We start from the raw sequence: 21,706 nt of genomic DNA, 5'->3' as shown, positions 1-21,706 counted from the left end.
ACCATTTTTGTTTTAAAACACCATGTGTGTTTGTAAAGAACCAAGCCTGAAGTTTTTAAGCCTAAGTCGAAACAATAACGAAAGCTGGCAATTAAATCAGAGAGAAGCTGCTTAAATCAACAAAAACTAACATTTCTTTTGCCACTAGCTACTTGCAACTTTCAACTTGCAAATGAAAACATTTTGCCGGGGGCCATTTCAATCCACACAAGGGGCAGATATCTTTATTACGGCAGTGCTGCCCATTAAGCGGCAGAGCATTTTACACTCTAACTCTATTTCGCAACCCCCCTTTAAATCCGAGCATTTTCCACCAAGATTCCCCTCCCCCGCACCTACCGTTCTCGGCCATGTTGCTGCGGGGTTTGAACAACAGAAAGTGATTGCTTCATTGCTGATTTTTGCAGTGCAGTGAAGCAAACCGGAGGTGGGTGTAGCCAAAGTGAACCGAGATAAAACCGAAAGCAGCAGCTGAGCCATAAAAACACTACCAGCAATGTTGCTCTTGTCCGCTTAGCGCAAATATTTCATTGACGGCCAGCCAGCAGAAGCAAAAGTAAAAGTATAAGTTTAAGCCAGCATAAAACAAAATATAATAGCGGCAGCAGCGAATGGCGCACTATGCTGCTCCAGTCGACAACGACGGCGGCAGCAGCAGCAGCAACAGCAGCAACAGCAGCAGCAGCAGCAGCAACAGCAGCAACATCAGCACTTAAATGCAGCAAGAAGAAAAATCAGCTGAAAACTGGCAAATAAAACTCAACGACAGGCAAAAACTATTAAATCTCGCTGGATGCCTGCGGCAATAGTTATTGTTAAACAACACAAGGAGCAGCACCAACAGCACCAACAGCACCGACAGGACCAACAGGACCAAAAGGACCCACGGGCGGCGAAACAAATTTGCAATATAAATTTATGCGGATTTTTGCGTCGCAGCGGCGCCGACGACGTCGACGTCATCGAACCGCGTAGCCCAGGCCATGCTGCTGACGTCGGCGTCGCAGCAGCAGCAGCAGCAACAACAGTGGCAGCAACAGCAGCAGCAACATCAGTGGCAGCAACAGCAGCAGCAGCAACAACAAGGGCAGCGGCGACGACGCGAGCAGTTATTATAATAATGGCGTTAGTTGTTAGCATAATGCAGCAGCAACAACAATCGCTACTCTGGCCATTCTGTAACGGTAAGTGCTCCAGTTCTCTCAGCAGATCTGCCACTTTTTTGGCCTTTGACCCTAGCTGCATTTTCGTTGGCCAAAATTGGTAAGAATGAACTAAAAACTTAGGAATTTATTCAGAATTAAGGTTGTAGTAAGGTAAACATTATTGATTTCTTCTTTATTGGACTTAATTATAATAGTAGTTAAGCGATTTTATTGATAAAAACGGCCATCGATATAGCTAGCTAAAGTTCAAGGGTCATCTCTGTGGCATTTTCTGTGCCTTCCTATCTGTTTGCTCTGCTACTTGAACTTTTTGCCATCGGTTTTGCAGCCAGGGGAGCGGGAAAGCGTCGGAAAAGCGGGAAAATGCTGTGCTACATAGTTTTAGCTGCTGCCATAATATTTCATAGCAATGCAAATTATGTTTACGTGCGTGGAAAATAGCTGAAATGGCCGCCGTCCATTTAGCAACGGGCCACGCCCCCGAGCGGCGAACGCCCTGTGCAAAGTGTGCGCTAAAAGTATGCTTTTAATAGTTCAAATTGCATTTAATGCATAATACAGAAAATTGCTCACAACACCGAGGGGCAGCCGCATGTGCCACATCTGCATCTGCAGCAGCCATAATGGTTCGTTCGTTTGTTTCGATTTCGTGCTGAGCAATTTGTTAATAATTAATTTTCGAGCATAAAAATCCCCCGGCGAGTGATGGGTTTTCCCGCTTTCGGCGCCATATGAGTCGAGTTTTTCCGCGATCTGCGGTTGAGTTGCATTACACCGGACATTTTCTATTTGCAGTCGCGGACGTGAGAGTTATTTGCTGTTTTGCGGTGGCAATAATAATAAATACTATTATTTATTACAAGCAACTAATGAATTGTTTCGCTAAATTGGTCTAAGTGTTCAATAAATATTTAACAACTTTCGATTACAAATCGTTTGTTGGGAGCAAGGCCATGTTAAATGAGGGAAATGCAAATATTTGAAGATAAAAACAGTAATCAATGGCTTCATGATTTAAATTCTGTTTATACTTTGAATATAAAACTCATTTAGTTTAACGTAAAATCCCTTATCCCTTATTTTGTGCAGCCAAATGTTAAATTTAAGAAAGGCAAACATTTGCCTGTTGCCAGCGTAATTTACCTCAGTAATATGTTTGTCTTGGGCCAATAATAAATTTATAATTAATTTCAGCTCGAAAGCAATAGAATTTGTACAGGATAATTGAGTACGTTTTCAGCAGCCGCCAGTTAGTATGCGTTCTAATTAATTTTGCCATTAATATTGCCTTTGAATTTCCAAAGCAGTCGGTTCCATTTTCGGGTGTTTCGAATACTCGACACTTTTCCCACCCGCTGTTTATCTCGTTGTGAGTGATGAAAACTGAAATTCCTCGGCTGCTGGCAATTTTCACTGCATTTGCTTGGACGTGTCAAACGAAATTGAATTCCGGACACATTTCTAGCCGGCTTTAGGAGTCCACTCTGTGATTCCATGCTCCGTGCCGAGGCAGGTCAATATTTAATATTTACACGGTGCGTTTTCCGGGCTTGCCGGGAAAAGCCTACTGCTGTCTGCCGCTTTTCCGCTCTGCCGTTCTTCCGCTCGGATTGTCCGCCCATATTGGCATAATTATCTTCCGCACCATCGTGCTGGGAAAACTGCTTAAATGCGTGTGAGTTTGCTGAGCTTTCCCAGCCACCAGCGCACAGTTTTCCGACTGCAGTTGTCTGCGTTCTGCGGCTGCTGATTTATGGCCTGGCTCATTGTCTAGTTTCGGGCCCAAAGCAGCCCCCCGTGCCCCCCTTCTGGCCACGCCAATTGTCTGCGGTTCTACCGCAATAATCTTGTTTTATTAGTCTCCAGCGTAATTTTTCTACAGTTCTACGTTCTTTTTCAGCTTTGGTTTTGGTTTTGGTCGGGCGTTTTCTTTGTTTTTTTTCGCCTTTTCCCTCGCTTTCCCTCGCTTTTCCAATATTTTTCCTTTTTGCTTCTATTTCCTCTTGCGGCTTGCACTCGGGGGGATTTCGCATTGGCTTTGCCGTCGGTCGGACTTGTTTTATTTCCTATTCCGGTTTTATTTGCCCTCCGCCTTATCTCATAAATAATTCATTAATATTTTCAATTGATTTATCCCGAATTTGTCAATGGCCAACGAGCTTCCTTTCAATCCCAATCCCAATACCAATCCCCAATCCCCGAGCTTTATGTCTGGGAAATCCTGTCGAGAAAGTGGAACATTAGACGACTTGTTTGCCTATCACCGCCGCTTAAAGTTGGCCAAGTTTCGCAGGGAAAACTTTTCAAAATGTTTCGGCTAAGAGTTTTCATATTCGGCCGCCACTTGGCGGTTGATCTTGAGCAGCCAAGTTTTCCCACACAAGTGCTCATTTTGAGCTGACTTACTGGCCTTACTGGCCGGCCATAAATACCTTTGTTTAATGGCCGAAAAGGTCCAGTGGCAAATGACCAAGCCGCGTTAACAAATCTTCACAAATTGTTGCTTGCAAAGCGCCGGCCAAATTTTCAACTAATTAATGAAATTTATGTCGGTCAACTTTTCAGCGTTAGCAGCAAGAAAGGCGGCAAAATGAGGCCATCGTGGCAGCTAATTAAATGCAATTAGAACGGCCTTGAGGGGGCGGCCTTTAGATACAGATAGTTGGATAGTTGGATAGCTGGAACAGCGAGAGCCCCTGAAAGTTGGCCCATTGGAAGTTTGTTTGCTGCTGATGCCAGCGGAATGTGCACAATTTATAAATCAATATAAAACGCCTTTGCAGTTGTGCGAGTCTCTGCAATTTTCCCAAGTTCTTAGGCTTGATTAGAGCATTAATTCGCATTGACTCCACTGGGGCACAAATTCAATTACTTGGGAATAGTTATGGCCTAAACACAACTTATAGCTTGGAATACCTTGTAATATGAGTGTTCATATTCCCTATTAATAGTTTCATCATTTGCCAATTAAAGTTGGCTTGATTGAAGGCCCCTGCCAATTAAAGTCGCCACCTGTGGAAACTTTGGCGACCTTGTTAGCAATTTGCCACTAGTTCAAGGTTCTTGCAACGCTGCCTTTTTTGGGCCGCACTCACTTCCTCTTCGAGTACGCGTACGCTCTTGATTTGGGAGGTGTGCTGCGAATTCATCTCAGAAATTCACCTAATTAACACGTTCTAAAAACATGTGTGGCCTGCTGGTTGTGTGTCCTTGCTGTTGCCGAGTTGGGGCCATGAAATTAATTTCGAGCCATGTGCAGAATTTTCAGCAGCCAAAAGTTGCCTGCTCGTATGAGTGAATGTCAAAAACTTTGCCATCGACAAGAACTTAATTATGTAAAGCATGGCATAAAAATAAAACAAAAACACACCGCACTCAGGTACTAAAATATTTTTTGGCCACTAGGAGAGTGGGGGAGCGCAGGACTGGCAGGACTAGCAGGACTAGACCCCTTGAAAAGTTGCCATGAATTTTTGAAACGAGCGCACACAGACATGCGGAAAATGGAAAAATATAAGCGGGAAATACAATATTGGGTAAAGTGCATCCTGCGAGGCGGCGAGCTGCACATCCTGCCGCACATCGCGACACATCCTGGCCGCATCCTGGCGGCAAACCAGGACCCGCAGCTAAACGGCGACCATTACCGCGACGTCGAGTAGGAAATAACTCGTGGCGGGACACGAGGTTCAGAGTTTTCGAGGCAGCGAGGCTCGCAGGATCGCAGGATTCGAGGGGCAAAATTAGGTCAATTGCGTGTACGACGCGTTGTGAATTCAGCATCCTGCCTTCCACTGTATGTGTGTGTGTGTGTAGGTCCTGCGACCAGGATTGCTTTGTGTTGTTCATTTTTGCTTTAGTTTTTTGCCGCATCTTCCTCTGCGGCCTGTCAACGTAATGCGGTGTTCGTATATGCGTGAATTCATGCCCACAGCAGCGGTCAAGTTAATAGAGCCATTAAGCCTTAAGCACTGAAACGAAAGCTATATAAAACACAAATAACTGGTTATTTCAGGGTAACAGGTATTTATGTTTCAATCTATTCTTTAAGTTTATTTTCTGCGATTTCTCAAGTAGCACTACTTATTCCACCGCCATTGTGCGCGCATATAAGTTCGCTATATGAGCCGCTTTTAGCGACAAAGGAAACGGAAGATAAATTTAAGCGAAACTTGCTCGCATCGTCCCGAAAGTTGTTGGCCAAACTTGCGCATATAATTTAAGCGAAGAGCGAAAAATATCCAAGTTGGCCAACTTACTTAGGGCCCATAACACACTCAAACAGAAAAAGTAAACTTTTGGCCTGCTTAAAACTACGAGAAGAATTAAATTTGGCCAGCGGAAGAGTACAGCGGCAGCGAAATGAGGCAGGACTCGTGTTTGGTTTGGAGTCAGACACAAATGGCTGGGAGATGGAAACCGGGAAATGGGAAAGGGATACTGGGAAATGGAAAATGCCGAAGAAAAGCGGCGGCGTCTTTGCCGGGCAAAAAACTCCGCTAATAATGTGAAACTTTATTAATTTGCTCCGCACTGCAGCTGCTGGCAGGAAGATGGAGAGAGGGCGCGGAGCTGAATTTACAGCTTGCTAATTTGGTTAATTTGGTTTTCTAGTAATTTTCCCCATTGGAGCGGCTGTGCACTTTTCACTTTCCCTTTTCCGCAGCCCAGGCCCCAATTTTGCGGCTATTTGCATTTTCCCGCTCCTACAGTTGCCTATCTGCCTTGCATATTTTCGCAGTCTGCGATGCATTTCATTAATTAAATTGCAATTTCTAGCTGCGTTTTTTTTGCCCCCCCCCGTTTTGCTCATGTTAATTTTATACTCAGTCTCCTAGTACTTTTTACAACTGGGATTTTCCGCTTTTTTTCACTGGGATTTTCACACACACTCCCCTTATATGTTCTTCATATACTTTATGAATTTTTCGCAGCTTTTTGTGGCACTGCCCTCGCTGTTATTTTTTGCAGAGTTATTATTTTAAAATAGGTTTTATTGCATGCTCCTTTTGATGAGCCGAAGTCATTGCTTTGACGGGAAAATGCATTCAGCGAGGGTCCGGGAAAAGTTTAAGCTCCTTACCCTCTGCATGTATGGCCACACATAGTCCAGCCAATTAAATTTCACGATCTGTTCGTGGTGCTGCAAAAACATTTCCCATCAGCAGTCGCCGATATCAAAGTCAATGCCTCGTGGCAACGGTGCGTATGCGTGTTGGCCTCTGAGAATCTAACTTTTGCCATTGGCATTCGGTTGTTTCAATCGAGCCACCACAGTCAACTGTGGCGCTTGAAGGTCAAACATACATGACTGCCAATTAGTAAACGATTTGTTTGACTTGCGTTCCACGAATATACGAGTATCGAAAGCTTTTAACCAAAGGAAGAAAAACCTTTCAGGCCCGAAATGCCACATTTCCGCCATCGATTTGGCTCTCGCTGGCTCGACTTTTCTCGATTTTCCCCCTCGACTGCCTTTTTATATTTTCCTGCCGGTGAAGAAAACGGAACTGATGTGCGAACTTAATGTGGACTTAAGCAGCCTTGTAACCGTAACATAAATATGCCGCAGAACCAACAACGGGCTCACTGCACTGGGAGAAAAGCAGCCTATACTCTTTCAACCAAATGGCTAAACTTCCTTTGGTAGTGAAAATCAAAAGTATTATACGTTTTTGCGAGTGTAGTTAGGCACACACGTGTGTGTTGGCAGAGAACATGCCACAAAAGTCATTCAACCGCAAAAGTTTTTGGCGGCAGGCGGAATTAGTGGTGCAAGTATAAAAATTCACACATCAGCTGCAGTGCATCAGCACAGAAAATCGAATGAAAAGCCATTGCGATGTTGCAACGTGCAGATATCTAGCACGGAGATTAAATTTAAACTTGCATGCAGTTATACAAGTCGGTAATCTGGCCAAAAAGAATTCGTTCAAAACTTTGTGCTCGCTGGTAAGCCGAGGCTTAAAATCCAAGCGAAATTTTAACTTAATTGAAGCACTTTTCAAGCGTATGTAGATAAATCTAGTTTCAAGCCAAAAATAATAGCATGTGCTAACTTTTTTAATTACTTATTCATATCAAGTGCCGAAATATTTATTTGCCAACAAAGGCTTACATACAAGTCAAAAATTAATTAGATCTCTCGACTTCGCATCGAAAACATAACTATTTCGCTTGGAGTTGGGTGAAAGCACAACAATAATTTGCATTTGCTGCCATGCGGCATGCCACAATCCCTCCGCAGATTCAGGTGCGAGTGCCGCAGCAGCATCTGAGGCACAAACAGCAGCAGCAGCAGCAGCAGATGCCGCATTAATTGTGCCCGGCCATAAGCAGACAGCACATCATTTGTGTCAGCATTTCGTGTGGGCTGGAAAAGCTGGGCGGAAAATGTGGGTGGGTGGTTAAGGGGGCGGCCCACAGCCGGCGGGCGAGGCAACAACAGCTAAACAGGCCAAATACAAATGGTAAACATACGGATACAAGCCAACAAGACACACACTCACACACACAACCATTTTGCATTGCGGCAATAAAATAAATTGCAGACAAAAATAAAAAAGCGAGCCCCAGGAAAATAAGGAATGAAAACATATGTTAGCCGGCACACACATGAAAAAGAGAAAACTATTTGCCGGAAAATGCTGAAATGGGAAATACGCTTTGCAGCAAAGGTTTCCGAAATTATGCTTGTGCGAGGGTTTTGCTGGGGGTTTGATTTGATATTTATCAGCGCATTCGGTATTATATTATATTATATTATATTTAGAGGGACAGGAAATCGATGAGTCGCATTAAAATGATAAGAATGGAAGTGAAGGGAACGAATTGCCGGCAGATGATGAAGTCATCTACAGCATTAGCATTTCGATGATTGATTGGGCAACGCACGAAAGTCCCCAAAAATGTGGGCATCCCCGAGGAAATTATTCTATTCCTGGAAAGCAGATTAAATTATTTATAAATATGTTTTATATAAGCTCTTAAATGCAACAAGTACTTAGAGTCTCCAGTGAAGTAAAGGGTAGCAGATCATATTTCAATTATCCTTAATTTATTAACTCCCAGACTGAAGTTGCATGATCCCATTTTCATGTGTGGCAAGCTTGTTAGGCTGATTAAGAATCAACATCTTGGCTGAGTCAGCGATGTCCTTTCCCATACATTACAGTGTCTCCCGGCTCATGCAATGCAAATACACTCATACATGTGCGCTTGTTCACTCCTAGTTCAAACAAGAACAGCTTCAGCTTTTCCGCTTTTCCTAGTCAGCCTGCCGTTTTCCACTCTTATGTACATTTATTTTTAGCTGCCGCGCTGTGCTTAAAATAAATAAAAATACTTGTAATGCGTGTACCAGCTGAAAATCGTTATAGTGCCCTGCTGTTCGCCATCCCCCACACACTTTTACACGGAGAGAAAAGTATCTGCACTTTCGTAAATTACTAAAATATCACTTGAGTCTCAAATTCTCAAATTAATCAATCTAGCAGGACTAAAATTATGCTCGTATGTTGCTCGCGCTTTATTTTAAGCTTTATAGTTGTGTATTTTGTACTAGTTTTTCTTTGCCTGATTTTCCCCGCTTTTCCTGGCGGCTGACTATTCCGTTTTTCATCGCCTTGCTGCCGTCGCTTTTCGTGCATTTTAAGGCAAAAGTGGAATTGCTTTTGGCCGACTGCGTGTATGTGTGTGTGTGTGTCTTGCGGTTGGCCAAAAAAGAATTTTGCTAGCGTTGGCTTTGCTTAACCCAAAAGTGCAATGTTTGCAACGATGCCCATCGCTAACAAACAACAGATCCCCAAGCTCCCAACACCACCCACCACCCACCACCTCCCCCTTCATGTGTGTCAGTCAAACAGACATTGTAGCCCGTCTTGTTGGCTGCATTTCATTTTTGTGGCGCAAGGACATCGAAATGCCTGCGGCTGTCTGTGCCACACACACACACACACAACATAAATTCGCCTAAGGATTGACCAACAGGAAGAAAGAAAACGAAGGGGGGAGGGGGGTTCAACTGATGTAAAATGCAGGCGAGGTACGAGTAAACAATGGGCGAAATAGAGACGCAGTCGCAGACGCAAATAGACTAAAAGGTCAGGATCCGGATAATTTTGGGCACAAGATGGAAAATCCATGGCATACACTTTGGGGCAGACTGTCTGGGTTCGTCGGGCCGATTGTTTGCAAATGAACTTTAAGCCACTTGCCCTCCGACCACGCCCCAACGCCCTTTGCTCTATTCATTTCAATTTTCTTGGCTTCCGTTTCCATGGGACTCTTTGTCCTTTTATTAACACATTTTCCCTGGAATTGGCGCAGCGGGTTTTTTTTTATGGCCCCAGCCAAAGGGTTCTGCAGCTCGGGAAAACGCGGGAGGCACAACATTAGATCTGATTAGATTGCACTGCATGCCGGCTGTCCAATTTGGCGAGAAAGTTGTGCGCTTTCACTTCGGGAAAACCTACAACATAGCGGTAAAAGGTGTTCGAATGAAAGTTCATTAAAAGTACAATTAGAAATCGCACTTGCTTCCAGAAATCGCAAATCCAAAAGAACCCATAATTCATTTCAGTGAGCTTGGGGTATTTTGCAGCGATGCAAGTTTAAAGAATGCAAGTTTAAAGAATGCATATTTTTCAGTTTAATTTGTATTTTAGTGAGTGTGGGGCTCACAATTGAAGCTATACTTTTCAGGAATTCGATGGAAGTAAATATGTGGTATGTTTTAAGAAAATGGAAATATTTTTGTAATAAAGAGCATATACCATATACCAATTTTTAAATTTCTCATAATATTCAAGCGAAGAATCCCAAAAAAAGAAAGGCTTTCTTAAACTTTTCTCCTCGCTGAGAGGCATTTTCCAGCAATTTGATTTACGACCCGGAAACATTTAGTACGTGCACTTTAAGTTTCGCCTTGTTTTCCTTTCCTCGAAACCCTGACCTTTCCCGCATTTTCTCCGGCATTTGTTTTCCTTTGCGAGAATTTCTCGTGGCTGACCATCCGTTTGCATTTGTATCTAAATAGTTGGGCCGAAGTTTTAATTTGTTTGATACGAAATTGTTTGCCTGCCGTCGCCTTTGGTGCGAAGCAAAAAGCCAAGCTGCTTTCTGCGATAGTTTAATGATTCATGATTGGAAAGTTAAGTTTGTGCAGCTCATGATTTGTGACGGGAGTTAGAAATAATTTATTACGCGAAACGATAAGAAAAGTCGGCTAAAGTTGGCCAAGAGCGGCGAAAGTGAATAAAATTTGGCCGGAGATAATTAAGAAGTGGGGAAACTAGTAGATCGATAAGTTATGGCCAACATAAATCCACGAAATATATATTTATATTGTTTTTCCATTTTTAGCAGACTCAGCGGAGAAAAACTTCGCAATTCATCTCGGCTTGAATATAAATTTCAGCCGGCGAAGGCAAGTTTAAAGGAATATTGAAAGAAAAATAATATATAAATATCCAGGGACTTGGCCGACTTGTTTCGCAACTTGGCCAGGAGGTCCTTCGCCCAGGACTCTGGCTTCTTGGCTTCCAGGTTGTTTCCTCGGCCTCTGATTACCTGGCAAATGCCAGGCCACATCAATCAATCGAGGCGGCAAAGTTTTATGCAACTTTCTGGTCCGCTGCGGTGTCTAACCAAGCCAATTAATTTGTGGTTTACATGCCATTCCGCTCGTCAATAAATAAAGTGCCCCACCGCCCGCATTTCCCCACCATGACCCATCGCACACCCCGGGGCCTTTCAATAGCGACGCAGTGGGGAGTCCATCAATAATGGAAGCCCGCATTGCAAATTTCCCCAAAGAAACTTAAATGGTCGGGCAGTTTATGTAATCATCGGCACTGTAATCCACATACATACATCGCTCCTATTTGTGTGGACGGCAACGTTGGCATTCTGCTGACTGGTTGCAACAACCAGAAGAGTGGCACAAAAGTTTTGATTGAGGCATTTTTTCGGTTTAATTAACTGTTTTGTCTTTGTTCGCGTACGCGTGTTTGAGGCGATTGAATTAAGGGAAGCGAATCAAACATATTTGAATGGATTGCGCCATTTCCATGGCAATTCAACTGGATACACTCGAAAATGGCAAAACTGCGGCTAAAAAAAATTAATATTTTTTTAAATTATCGTAGAAATCGCTTTTTTCGTGGAGTTTGTAAAACTTATTTTTTCAGTGCCCCCTGGATATTCGAACGAGTGAGTTTTGTGCTGATTATGAGTTTTCAACTAAGAGGCTCATTAGGGGCTGCGTGCGGAATTTTCTCTGTTTTTTGTTTGTGCTAATCTGCCAGTGCATTTAGCTCTCGGCAGTGGCCATCATCAGCTTTCCCAGCTTTCCCGGCTTTCTCTCCCAGCCGTTTAATGCAGTCCGGAGAGCACTCGAGCCGTGGCGGAAAATGCTCGAGGGGCGGCCGAGAGGAGAGCCTCTCACGGAAAAGTTGCAGTTGACACCATCTTATGAAATTAGTTTCTTTTTTTCTCCCGTTTTTGAGTTGACATCGTTTTGGCCACTGCTGCCACTTGAGGGTCGCCATTCCGCATCCTTCGCCTCCTGCGCATCCTTCGCTCATTTCTCCGTGTCCACGCTGTGTAATGTGAATATTCGTGCGGACATCCCTGGCAGCTCCAACAAAAGGCCATGTCGCAGCACAAATCCTGGCCAAGGCAGCTCCTTCCATCGCCCCTCCCCCTCCGCACTTCTCTACCACCCCAGCTAAGCGTTTTTGTTTAACTTTACACTTGACCCCCGAAATGGCCGGCACTTGAGTTGCCTTGGATTTATGCTTGGCTATTTTCTGGCCGTCTGCAAGTGAATTTTGTCGGACTTGCAGGTGGCTTAAAGATCCATAAGAAACTTTCACAACATGCTTGTACTAGCTGGACATGCATTTTGTGTGTGATTTTTGGCAAAAATAATAAATTCAAACCACAAACTAATATCTGGTTGACCTGATTTTTAAAAATTTATGGGATTAAACATTAGGACTACAAGATTTTAGTTTGATCAGTTGAGAACACCTTTTAGGTCGATACTTTTTACGGCCAAGTGCTTCAGTTTTAGTACCCGGATAAATTGACTTCCGAAGACGTCTTCGAAAAACCGGCAACGTTGTAATTTTAGTGACAGTAAAATATTAGAAGTGTACGGCTGCTGGGGAAAAGAAAGCAAAACACAGATACGATACTCGTACTGGGATCATGAATCTCTTTTTATTGCAAATTAAGGATTAGCCAGTGGCAGAGTGTCATCTCGTTGGAATTTACGTTTTATGTTTATGAGGTCAGCTAAGTGGCAGCCGGCTTATAGCCAATAGATATTGAAAACCGAGAACGGGTTTGACCTTTCTGGGCTGCCATAATTCTTGGCTCACTCTTTGTTTAGACGGGCGTGGTCGGGTCGAAAAGCACACTCACTAGTGTGCAAACAAATCTGTTTAATTAAGGCGAAAGTCCGCTCTGGCCAAGAGCAGACCCACTGCCTCCATCGCCTCCACTCCATCGCCACTTGCCACTCACCATTGTTTTATCTCGCCCATTGGCTCTTGGCTCTTTGGCTCCGTGTGAGCGATGAGGTGTTGGTTAGCCTTTGGGCCAGGCAAATTGCTTGGTCAGTTCTTTGAGGCCGGCAAACACACTCGCACACCCCGAAGAGTTCATTTCAGTCAAGGATGTGCAGGACGAGGGGATCGAGGGGAGTTGGGAGATGGCTAGGTGCCAGGCCGATAATTTGTTGCCAGCCAGTCGCAACCTCTCGTAACTTAGCTGCTGCCAAAAAAACAGAAGCTCAATTTATAAATGAAATCGTTCCGTTGCCTCTTTCACCACACGCAGAAAAAAAGGGTAAGGTTCGAAAGTCAGCTTAATGCTGGGATTATCTAAATTATATAAGATAATAAAAGTCATCTACCCTTAACCATGCCAGCTATTCCTTAAAACACGAATTAAAAACGAATTGAGAGTTTGTGATGAGAATTATTCTGAGTGCACATCCTATACACGCTTGGGATGCGATGTCCTTGTTTTATCCCCCGGTTGCCGCCTCTTTTGAGCGGGATTTGAATTTCTTTTCGTGTTACTTATCGCCTTGATAGATACACTTGGGCCCATTTGATTGCTTTGATGTATGGCTGAGGGAAATGGCAGCTGGGAGGGAAAGTCCTGCAGAATAGTGGGTGAAAGGTCGTCCAGGCGTCTTTGATTTGTTGCGGGCTCAATGCACTTGAATTTGTTTGCCTTTGATGTTGGCACATTAGATTCGGGTTGATTTGAAAGCTCCACAACATGCTCGTTTCATTTCATTTTTGAAATGAACTCTTTTGCGCGGTGGAGTTGCAGAGCAACAATTCCGCAGACCACAGGAAATGCATCGGCTAATCTATTTAAGCCATCGTGCCACGTGACGCTGCCCCTCCCCCTCACCCCCTCCAGTGCAACCCTCCTCCTCGTGTAAGTTTCTGGCCAACAAAATTGCGGCAGGTTGTCCGTTCCCCCAGCGACATCTGCTGCATGCGACATCACGGAAAGTGGGGAATGGAATGGAGCGGAATGGCAGGGCATGGGTTTTCCTGCCAAATCGCTGCCACAACAAATTCCGACCGTCTGGCCAAATGAAATAGGATTCCGCAGTGAACCACAGTGGCGGGGAAAGCGTCGGAAAAGGAATTGTATACAGTAAAAATCGTGGCTCGAAGGAAACGTCATAAAAATTGTCTATTTCTCGCCGGCAAACGTATACTTGAGTACGAGTATATCCTTGCTTGTGTGGGCAGGTCCCTAGAAATGCCTGGGAATCGTCATGGCAGCTCTTGCCAGGATTGCCCCAAAGATGCTGCATCACTTGACGTGGATGGTGAACTGGAAGGGAAGGTGGTGCCGGGTGGTGGGTGGTGGGCAGGGCGGCGTCACTTCTTCAGTTTGAGCCTGTTGCCTGGCAACTTTTGCTCGACTTTCGCAACCAACGCAGAAATCAACTGACTTTTCGGCTTAACTTTCCATGCTAAAATTCAATTGATGTAGATGTTTTCAATAATTATGTTTAACGAAAGCGAACAACACTTTGGAAACAGCTTTAATTGTTTAAGGAACGATGTAAACGAAATAATGGACATTCGAAATAAGTTTATATTGTTTTAATGGTCATCAGATGCACAATTTCCAGCAAGTATTCTGATATTTTTATTTTCATTAAATAAGCTTCTGAAGTACATCCAATTAAATGTTCTTATACTTTCCTAGAAAAGTGCATAGCTGTATTTAATCCATTGTCACACGCTGGACCTTCTGGAAAAACGAAGTTTTATACAAACGCATTGTCATAAATTTGAGATTGGTTTCCCGAGACTCACCAGCAGAAACTTGTTAGCCGAAGCCTGGGGGCGTGGACGTTCCCGCCTTAGTTTGATGTATTTGTCGACACCAACGTAGAAGATGGCGTTCTTCTCCTCGCGGAGTATGAGACCCTCACCGCGCTCCAAACTATCGTCGGCTTTTTCCTCCTTGTAGCGATGGTCGGAGACGTAAACCTTTTCGGTAGACTCCGCAATGTCCTGGACGAAATTGAAGTTGATCAGACAGCTTCCGCAGTCCCTGATTAGTCCCTGGATGGTATTTTGGGGTGGATTATCAAAACTCATCTGGACGAAGCTATATTTCTGCAAATCCGTGTCGGGAAAGACTGACATGATCTGCACAGGGTAGGCATTGCTACCCGGATTGGTGGGATGTCGTAAAAGGGGCTTGTTAATATCCTTGAAGCTCTCATCAATCATCTCCTTTTGCTGCTTTAGGCTGACGGGCTGCAGGTTGATTGGGGCCTTGGGCACCACCACAGAACGCTGTAGTCTTGGGCGAGGTGGATGCACCCGCTCCTTGGCGAACATCTGGGCGCATTCCTGGGCGCGACTTGGTTGGAGTCTGGCGAAGTCCCAGTCTAGGGCTTGTATGTCCTTGAGTAGATCAGCTTCTCTGGGATTCATTGGGTGCCCATTCTCGGAAAGCTCATCGTAGGGCGACTGCTCCATCAAATTAATGGCGAACAGCTCATGAAGTCCTTTGAAATTTAGCAAAAAGCAAGTGTCCAGCTTGGGAATCGAAACTGGCTCCTTGCAGTACTCCTGGATAGCCTGGCAACAGGGCAGAAACTTGCAATCCTTTGGATAAGTGGGCAACTCATTTGTGTAGACAATGGGACAGATGAACTGATTTCTGTGAATTGAAATTGTTGGTTGAAATTGGGTCCTCTAGCTGGAATTGGCAGGAAGAGATTCCCCATACTTACTGCTCTTCATCATGCTTGCGCTTATTGTTCACGAACCCTGGTGCCATAATGGAGGAGTTTTCTGCTTTTTCTATAGCTCTTCGTGCACTTCCTGCTCTGCCTGCTTTCACGTTCCAAATGCTCGAGAAGTTTTCCGATTTGTGCTTCGTCACTCACTTTTCACTCTGACAGACCCGTCAGCGGCAAGTTGAGAGCTCGGCGTCGATAAGCTAGGTGCCGATAGCGTCTCCTGGTGGAATTGGATGGATTATCGCCTGTGGCTAGAACTTGAAAAACGCTGAAAACTAAACTTTAATTACTTTTACACAATCGTGGAATTATATAAAAATATACTGTCCTGTTGGAGAGACAACACATATAAAATGCGGCTAGGATTGCCACCAAAACAGTATTATCGATATTATAAGCTATCGATAGCTAATTGTGCAATAGAAGCTCCCTTAGTGTTGATAAGCTGAAAGGATTTCGATAGACCGAAACGTGTCCCTCTAATCAGTTCTAGTTCGTCGATGTGCCCACCTCAACTTGACTGGTTAGTAATCAGGCGACTTTAAAATCCCTTCCGTGTCACAACCATCCACATTTACCCCCATTTACCCCCACTTGCCCCTCGTTAACCCCCGCGAACATCCGCAAGATGCGGACCACTCGGCCATAATGGACTCTGACTTGGCCACCTTAGGTTTTGGCCAGGGCTAAGCTCATTACGTGCCACGCCTCCAAATACAATTGCAAACTGTTGTAGTGGTGGCCGGGAATGGAAATTCTGCACTGGGAGAAATGGGAAAGGATTCGAAGGGGGACTACAAGTATGAGGGATATTTCTTCATAAATTGTTTGGTATATACTTATATATCATGGTAGGGATATATAATGACTGGCCCCCTCCAACTGAAATACATATGAATAATCCGGACTAATTTGCTGTGTAGATGATGGAGGGTGGCTCATGGTGTTGATAAGAGTGGTTGGACTCCTGCTCGTGGCTCGTGCCGAAATTAATTGATGCGACAATGGCTGAGCAACGACTAACTTGGGCCTCCAACTCAATTCAGGCCACCACATCACGAGCTCATCATCATCATGGGTTGCGAGGGGGCAGGCAAATTAGGAGGATGAGCAGAAGGACGAGCAGTAGGTGGAGCTGCTGAGGTGGGAGGTGTGGACGCCATGAGGATGCCGCATTCTGAGGGCTGTGCAATTTGGCGTGCGGAATTTCATTAGAGCCGCCGGAGCGGCGAAATCAAAATTTAATTTATGCTGACATTGAAGTGTCTGTGGGGCAATTAAATCGACAGCGGGGCGTGGCAGCCGCCTCCGCCGCCTTTGTGTTGATTAAGTACCGCCGAGCAATATTTTAGTATAATGATGTCCTGGCACGCAGCCTGGTCCTCCTCCGTTTGCGTTTTTCAGTGCTCCTGCTCCTTCGGCAAGCCTTTCACTTGAGCCCCTCCAACGGGCCAAAGGATTCGGACCGCCTTTGATGGCTGATAGCCTGACGGGCTGACGGTCTGATGGTCTGATGATGGCTGCGCCTGATTAGCCGCCCGATTAGCCTTTGTGTCCCGGGATTTACGACAGCTAAGCGAATTTTTATTCGAATTTTTTGACTAATTTGTTGATGGCCTCCTTGATGAACCGTCAAACATTTTGGATTGCACATAATCCAGTTAGCAAAAGGGGAGCCCAGCTTACACGCTTGCGTTTAATGGCCGGAAATATGTTACGGGCAATCCAGAAATACACAAATTGATATACTTTATCTTAACGGGGGACACTTCTCCGGGGATTACACATTTTTAGATGCAATTTGTCTCTGCTATCAAATATATATTTTGGCAAAGAGTAGTTGCTGAAAACATCCTTGGACGGCAGCGCAAACTTTCCTCAATTTTTTGTTAGCTTAAAGGGGTATTCGTTGGCTAAGTAGCGAATGATGATTTTCCGCAGCTAGAGATACTTTGAAGACGGATCCGCTAGTTTTACTGTTCAGTGGCTTAAAGTACTTTCCGTTTTCTTAAACTACTTTCCAGTTGTTTCATTTAGCAGTAACTTTTTAAAAGCTGCAATTCTGTTGCAGGATACTCACTGATATTTAAGTAGATACTTCTGCGCGGGTCAAGATACTTTTGTATCTGAAAATTGTGGAGGAGATTTAAAGGGTTTGGGAGGATTCATTTTTATTTAATATTGGGAGATGGAACACCGAATTACTTATTAACTTGTACTTAAAAAACACTCCAGCAACTAATTCTATGCAGCCCCTTTCCTTTACAGTCTTAATCTAATCCTTCGAGTGAACCGCGTTACCCACTTTCATTTTCGAGGACACACCACTTTCACTGCCTTTCATGTCATTTCCGGCTTAATCGCATAAGGAATTTCAGTCTTCAAAAGGAAACCCTAAACAGCTTTGGAGTTGGTTTTAGTGAGGCATGATTTTCCTGTCTATTTTGCATTCATTTACGATTCTCGTTTTCCCGTCCGGCATTTGATGGTTTTTAGAGCCCGCATCTGGCCGACTACGATTGGAAATGGTTGTGAAAGTCGGAGCTGTAATTAGGCTCCACAGCTGATTGGACACGCCCACTTTTAAATCGGCCATTCTACTAATTAAGTGCGAATGATGCTCCACTCATGGAATGACAACTCCCCAATCCTGCCCACTTTTCCACTGGGACGTGGCGTTGACAATGCGGCATCGTTTACTGATTTTTCAATTGTGCCCAGCCGTCGAGAGGAAAATCCTTTGTGGCATTACGAAATGGCAGTGAAAGGAGTGAAAGTGGAAAAAGGGGCGGGGGGAGGCATACCGATTCATTAGCATTATGCGGCCACCAAAGAATTCCAGGAATCCTTTCGTTCGCCCAGGTCCTGATCCTGTCCACTCTCGGGTCAAGTTGAATTATTTTAATGATCAAGGATTAGAGAGAGGGAGAGAGAGAGGTGAAGGTGTCGCATTAGCATGCATTACATCAGGACACACTCGCACGTCCTGTCGGTCCTGTTGGTCCTGTTCTGTCCTCTTTCAGTGTTGGTGTGGGTGTGGGCTTACCCCCAGAAACTCGGGGGGAAATGAGCATCCTGTAATTACTTTATCCGACATTCGTGTAGGATTTCCACTATTTTCGGCTGGCTTGACATAATAGCAGACATATTTGGGGGACAAGGTGACCAGAGTGGGGAGTGCGAAAGGGGGGAAATGATGGAGATGGGCGTAATTGTAGCCAACGCCCGCCCACACAATTAGACGCCTTGCACATTCTCCAAAGCGACATAAATCATAATTACTGGCTCGACCTTCCCCACACCCTGCCTTTTCCCCACTGCCCCTCTCTGGTTGGATGATGCAGAGGGGGTGGCTGGGCGGTTGGGCGGTACCAAGCGCACTCGAGTGAAGACGTTTATTAGGCGCCATTACCTCGGCATATAAAGTGCTTTTGGAGGCACTGCGTCCTCGCTCTCGGCTTCCTCCTCCGATTCCTACTCGACCGAGTGTGTTTTCTGGACCACTACAATTGATTGCACTGTGGTTATGGGTCGGGTAATTTGTTGGTGCCGTTTCGGTTTGCTTCCTGTCAACGATTCCCTGGACTTCTCTTTCTCCGTTTCTCCAATTCTCTTATTCACCTATTCTCTGGGTCCCTCAGGCGAAAAGTTTCCTCTTGCTTTGGAAATGCACCTGATGACACTATTGAAAAATAGTTTGAACACGAAAACTAAAAGCCTTTCTATTGGCAACTGGCTTATGCAAATAGCGATTTATAACATTCAAACATTAGTTTATAGCAAATAAAAAAAATGTTTATAAAAAACATATAAATGTATTTATATTTCTATGTAGTATTTCCATTTGAATATAAGTTCTAGAAGTTACTAGATGTTTTCTATTCTACACAATACGGTAACAACAATAAGGTAATCATTCAAAAAACTATCTAATATATTATTAGAACACCAATTTGAGAAATTGGCTCCTTAAATCCATAATAATAAAAGCAAACTGCTTTCAACTTTGTTTTTGCTTGAGCGAATTGAATTTAATATATTGTAATAACAAAAAAAGTTCTATAAATTGGCCGAAATGTAAAAGTTGTGGACTCTTTTATCGAGTTTCCGAACTGAAGTTTATGACACAGCAAAAAATGCGATGCCATTGAAGGGAATTGTTATGTTCGACTCGAGCCTGCCTCCTACTTTTGGTACTTTATTATTGTTTATTTTGGCTTTTCACTCGTAGCTCTTAGTGGCTCCATTGGCCAGGCGCAAATGAAAATTTAAGAGGCGTTCATTATTTATTTAGTCACTTGCCGCTGTTTTTTCACTGTCATCGATTTACGGCTCTGTCAGCCTGTTTTTCATACAGACCTTAGCATTAGATGCATAATTAATAGATATTAATTTGTGAAAATGAAACATTCGCGGCTTTTCCGCTGGTCTCTGGCCGCTTAGTGGTTTTCATTTTTGAATCGGCCATTGAATGGCGACACTTATCGCCGGTTTTGGTATTAACCAAAATCCAATTAGACATATGAAACACGAGCCCCTGAAAATGGTCGCATTGTTGAGGTCGATCGGGTGAATTGAATTCATTAGCCTCATCACATGGGGTAATTAGCCCGTGTTTGGGCCATAAAACATAACAGATTCAATTAGCCTGCACAACGGGTAGGAATCATCAAAGAAAATAGTTGCAAGCGAAGATGAAAATGTGTAGCCTACTTAACAGGGCAGCTTTGGCCCCAAGCAAGTGTTCACTATCTGTGTGTGTGTGTGTGTACATGCAGGCGATATTTAATTAATTCAAAGCCCGTTTGGTATTTTCAAAAGTTGATTATCTTCCCGCCTTCCCTTGCCGTTACACAAGTTTTTATCGAAACTTGCCTAATTGTTGGAAAAAGGCAAACAGCAGGGGCATTTCCCACGCTTTCCCTGGGATCGGAAAATGCTTGCATAGGTGTAAGGCATAATTAGTTTCCGATTAAAGACCGCTAAGTCTCAAACTACCAGCCGTTCTTACTCCTGATCAAAGCTGAGTTCCCAAACCAGAGTTGGTTGCAGGACTCGGGACTGGGGAGCCAGGACTTCTGGCTCCGCCACTTGTTGTCTTTGTCCTCCTGTTTGTGTTGTGACAAGTAAAAACCCGCAAAGTATGTGTTTACCTTACCAAAACCATGGCAGTGGCCCCAAGCCAGCAGGAAAAACAATGCGAACAGCCGGAACTCTTTAAAAGAAAAGTTAGCATCGCTGCTTTGCCATTCAAATTAGCCCTTGATCATTTATAATGCACAGCCACAAAGTGTGTTGCAAACAGGTCCTGCAGAGAGGAAAATTCAAGAGATTTCCAAGCAAATTTGTCCCCAACAAATTGAATAAATTCTATACCTGTTTTAATGAAAAATAAGTCCTTTTGAGACTTCATGAATTCAGCATGTGCTGGCATCTTCTGTTTATTGATCTACTTAGATTCATAATTGATTAAATAAATATAGTAAGTTAGTTTTCAAAGCTCGGCATTTTCTCCAGATGTAGCCTCGACTCAGTCCAATTCTGTTACTCTGTTTTGTTCTGTGGCCGCTCCGTGTTTACATCATTTGCAATTCCCAGTCGGCCAAGTTGAAGCAGTCTGGCTTGGACTGGCGGGGTCTGAGAATCGGGCTCTTAGAGCAGGAAACTAGGTTTCAGGTTAATTAAATTTTATTCTAGTTGCCGTCCAGCCGGAAGAGGCGGTGGGCAGTGCGGTCGCCAGGCCGCAGATCCCGCACAGAAAGGCCCTTTCAGCTGGCCGGTGGCTTGGGTCGGCGGCTGCAAGGGAGCAACCACAACAAACGTTTGTTTCCAGGTGGGCCACACTGGGCGTATACGTGATGCAGATGGGGGGCAACCCTAAAGCCCAGTCACAATCGTGTGCGTGTGAGTGTTATATACTTTCTGCCACTCGTTCTAAAATTCATGATGAGCTCCTTATTATTGCTTTGTACTCGAACTTTTCCACAAGAGCCAAAGTTTTCTATTTTCCGCCCTTGTTGCTTGTTTTGTATTGTTTCAAGCCGAAAGGTGGTGGCAGCAATTGAGTCGGCTTTGTTATTATTTTTTTCCAGCTCTGGCAAAACTTTTCAAAATGCAATCGATCCGAGTTGAGCCAGCAGTTGGTGGCGCGGGGAAAGGAACCTCAAGCGGAAGGGGATGCAGATCATATCCGGTTGAGAGTTGTGAGTCATTACCCCAATAATACTCCACTTCATAT

General features: G+C 44.2%; 2 protein-coding genes across 6 annotated transcripts in view; one reads left to right on the top strand and one right to left on the bottom strand.

Moving 5' to 3' along the window:
- LOC117150428 overlaps nt 1-21,706 on the top strand; it is a 41,568-nt gene that overhangs the window by 5,214 nt on the left and 14,648 nt on the right. For 2 of the 3 annotated variants that reach the window (XM_033317304.1, XM_033317305.1), the window contains exon 2: nt 408-1,184. In XM_033317304.1, the coding sequence (XP_033173195.1) occupies nt 794-1,184 (391 nt within the window). In that variant the 5' untranslated portion in view covers nt 408-793. Of the gene's footprint in view, nt 1-407; nt 1,185-21,706 lie in introns of those variants that run through there. The other variant, XR_004460764.1, reaches the window with a different exon arrangement.
- On the bottom strand, nt 14,306-17,057 carry LOC117150429. 3 transcript variants are annotated; one of them, XM_033317306.1, is made up of 4 exons: nt 16,803-17,057; nt 15,460-15,743; nt 14,528-15,386; nt 14,306-14,462 (listed from the first exon to the last, which is right to left on the bottom strand). In XM_033317306.1, exons 2-4 carry the CDS (start codon nt 15,504-15,506, stop codon nt 14,436-14,438), a joined length of 933 nt encoding a protein of 310 aa, XP_033173197.1. In that variant the 5' UTR covers nt 15,507-15,743; nt 16,803-17,057; the 3' UTR covers nt 14,306-14,435. The 3 variants fall into 3 exon arrangements, with proteins under 3 accessions (XP_033173197.1, XP_033173199.1, XP_033173198.1); XM_033317308.1 differs by having other exon boundaries at nt 14,306-14,459; XM_033317307.1 differs by having other exon boundaries at nt 15,460-15,688.

Source organism: Drosophila mauritiana, chromosome 2L (assembly GCF_004382145.1).
Source record: "Drosophila mauritiana strain mau12 chromosome 2L, ASM438214v1, whole genome shotgun sequence".
Classification (NCBI taxonomy): Eukaryota; Metazoa; Arthropoda; class Insecta; order Diptera; family Drosophilidae; genus Drosophila; species Drosophila mauritiana.
Note: the sequence above shows the minus strand (reverse complement) of the source record. Positions and strands in the feature narration are given on the sequence as shown.

Excerpts from the sequence above, each read along its gene's own strand:
- LOC117150429 (XM_033317306.1), bottom strand. The coding sequence starts at position 15,506 with ATGGCACCAGGGTTCGTGAACAATAAGCGCAAGCATGATGAAGAGCA. Across the intron at positions 15,387-15,459 it reads CGCAAGCATGATGAAGAGCA|AAATCAGTTCATCTGTCCCA; the intron begins GTAAGTATGGGG and ends TTCAATTCACAG. Across the intron at positions 14,463-14,527 it reads CGGCTAACAAGTTTCTGCTG|AAGGTCCAGCGTGTGACAAT; the intron begins GTGAGTCTCGGG and ends TCGTTTTTCCAG.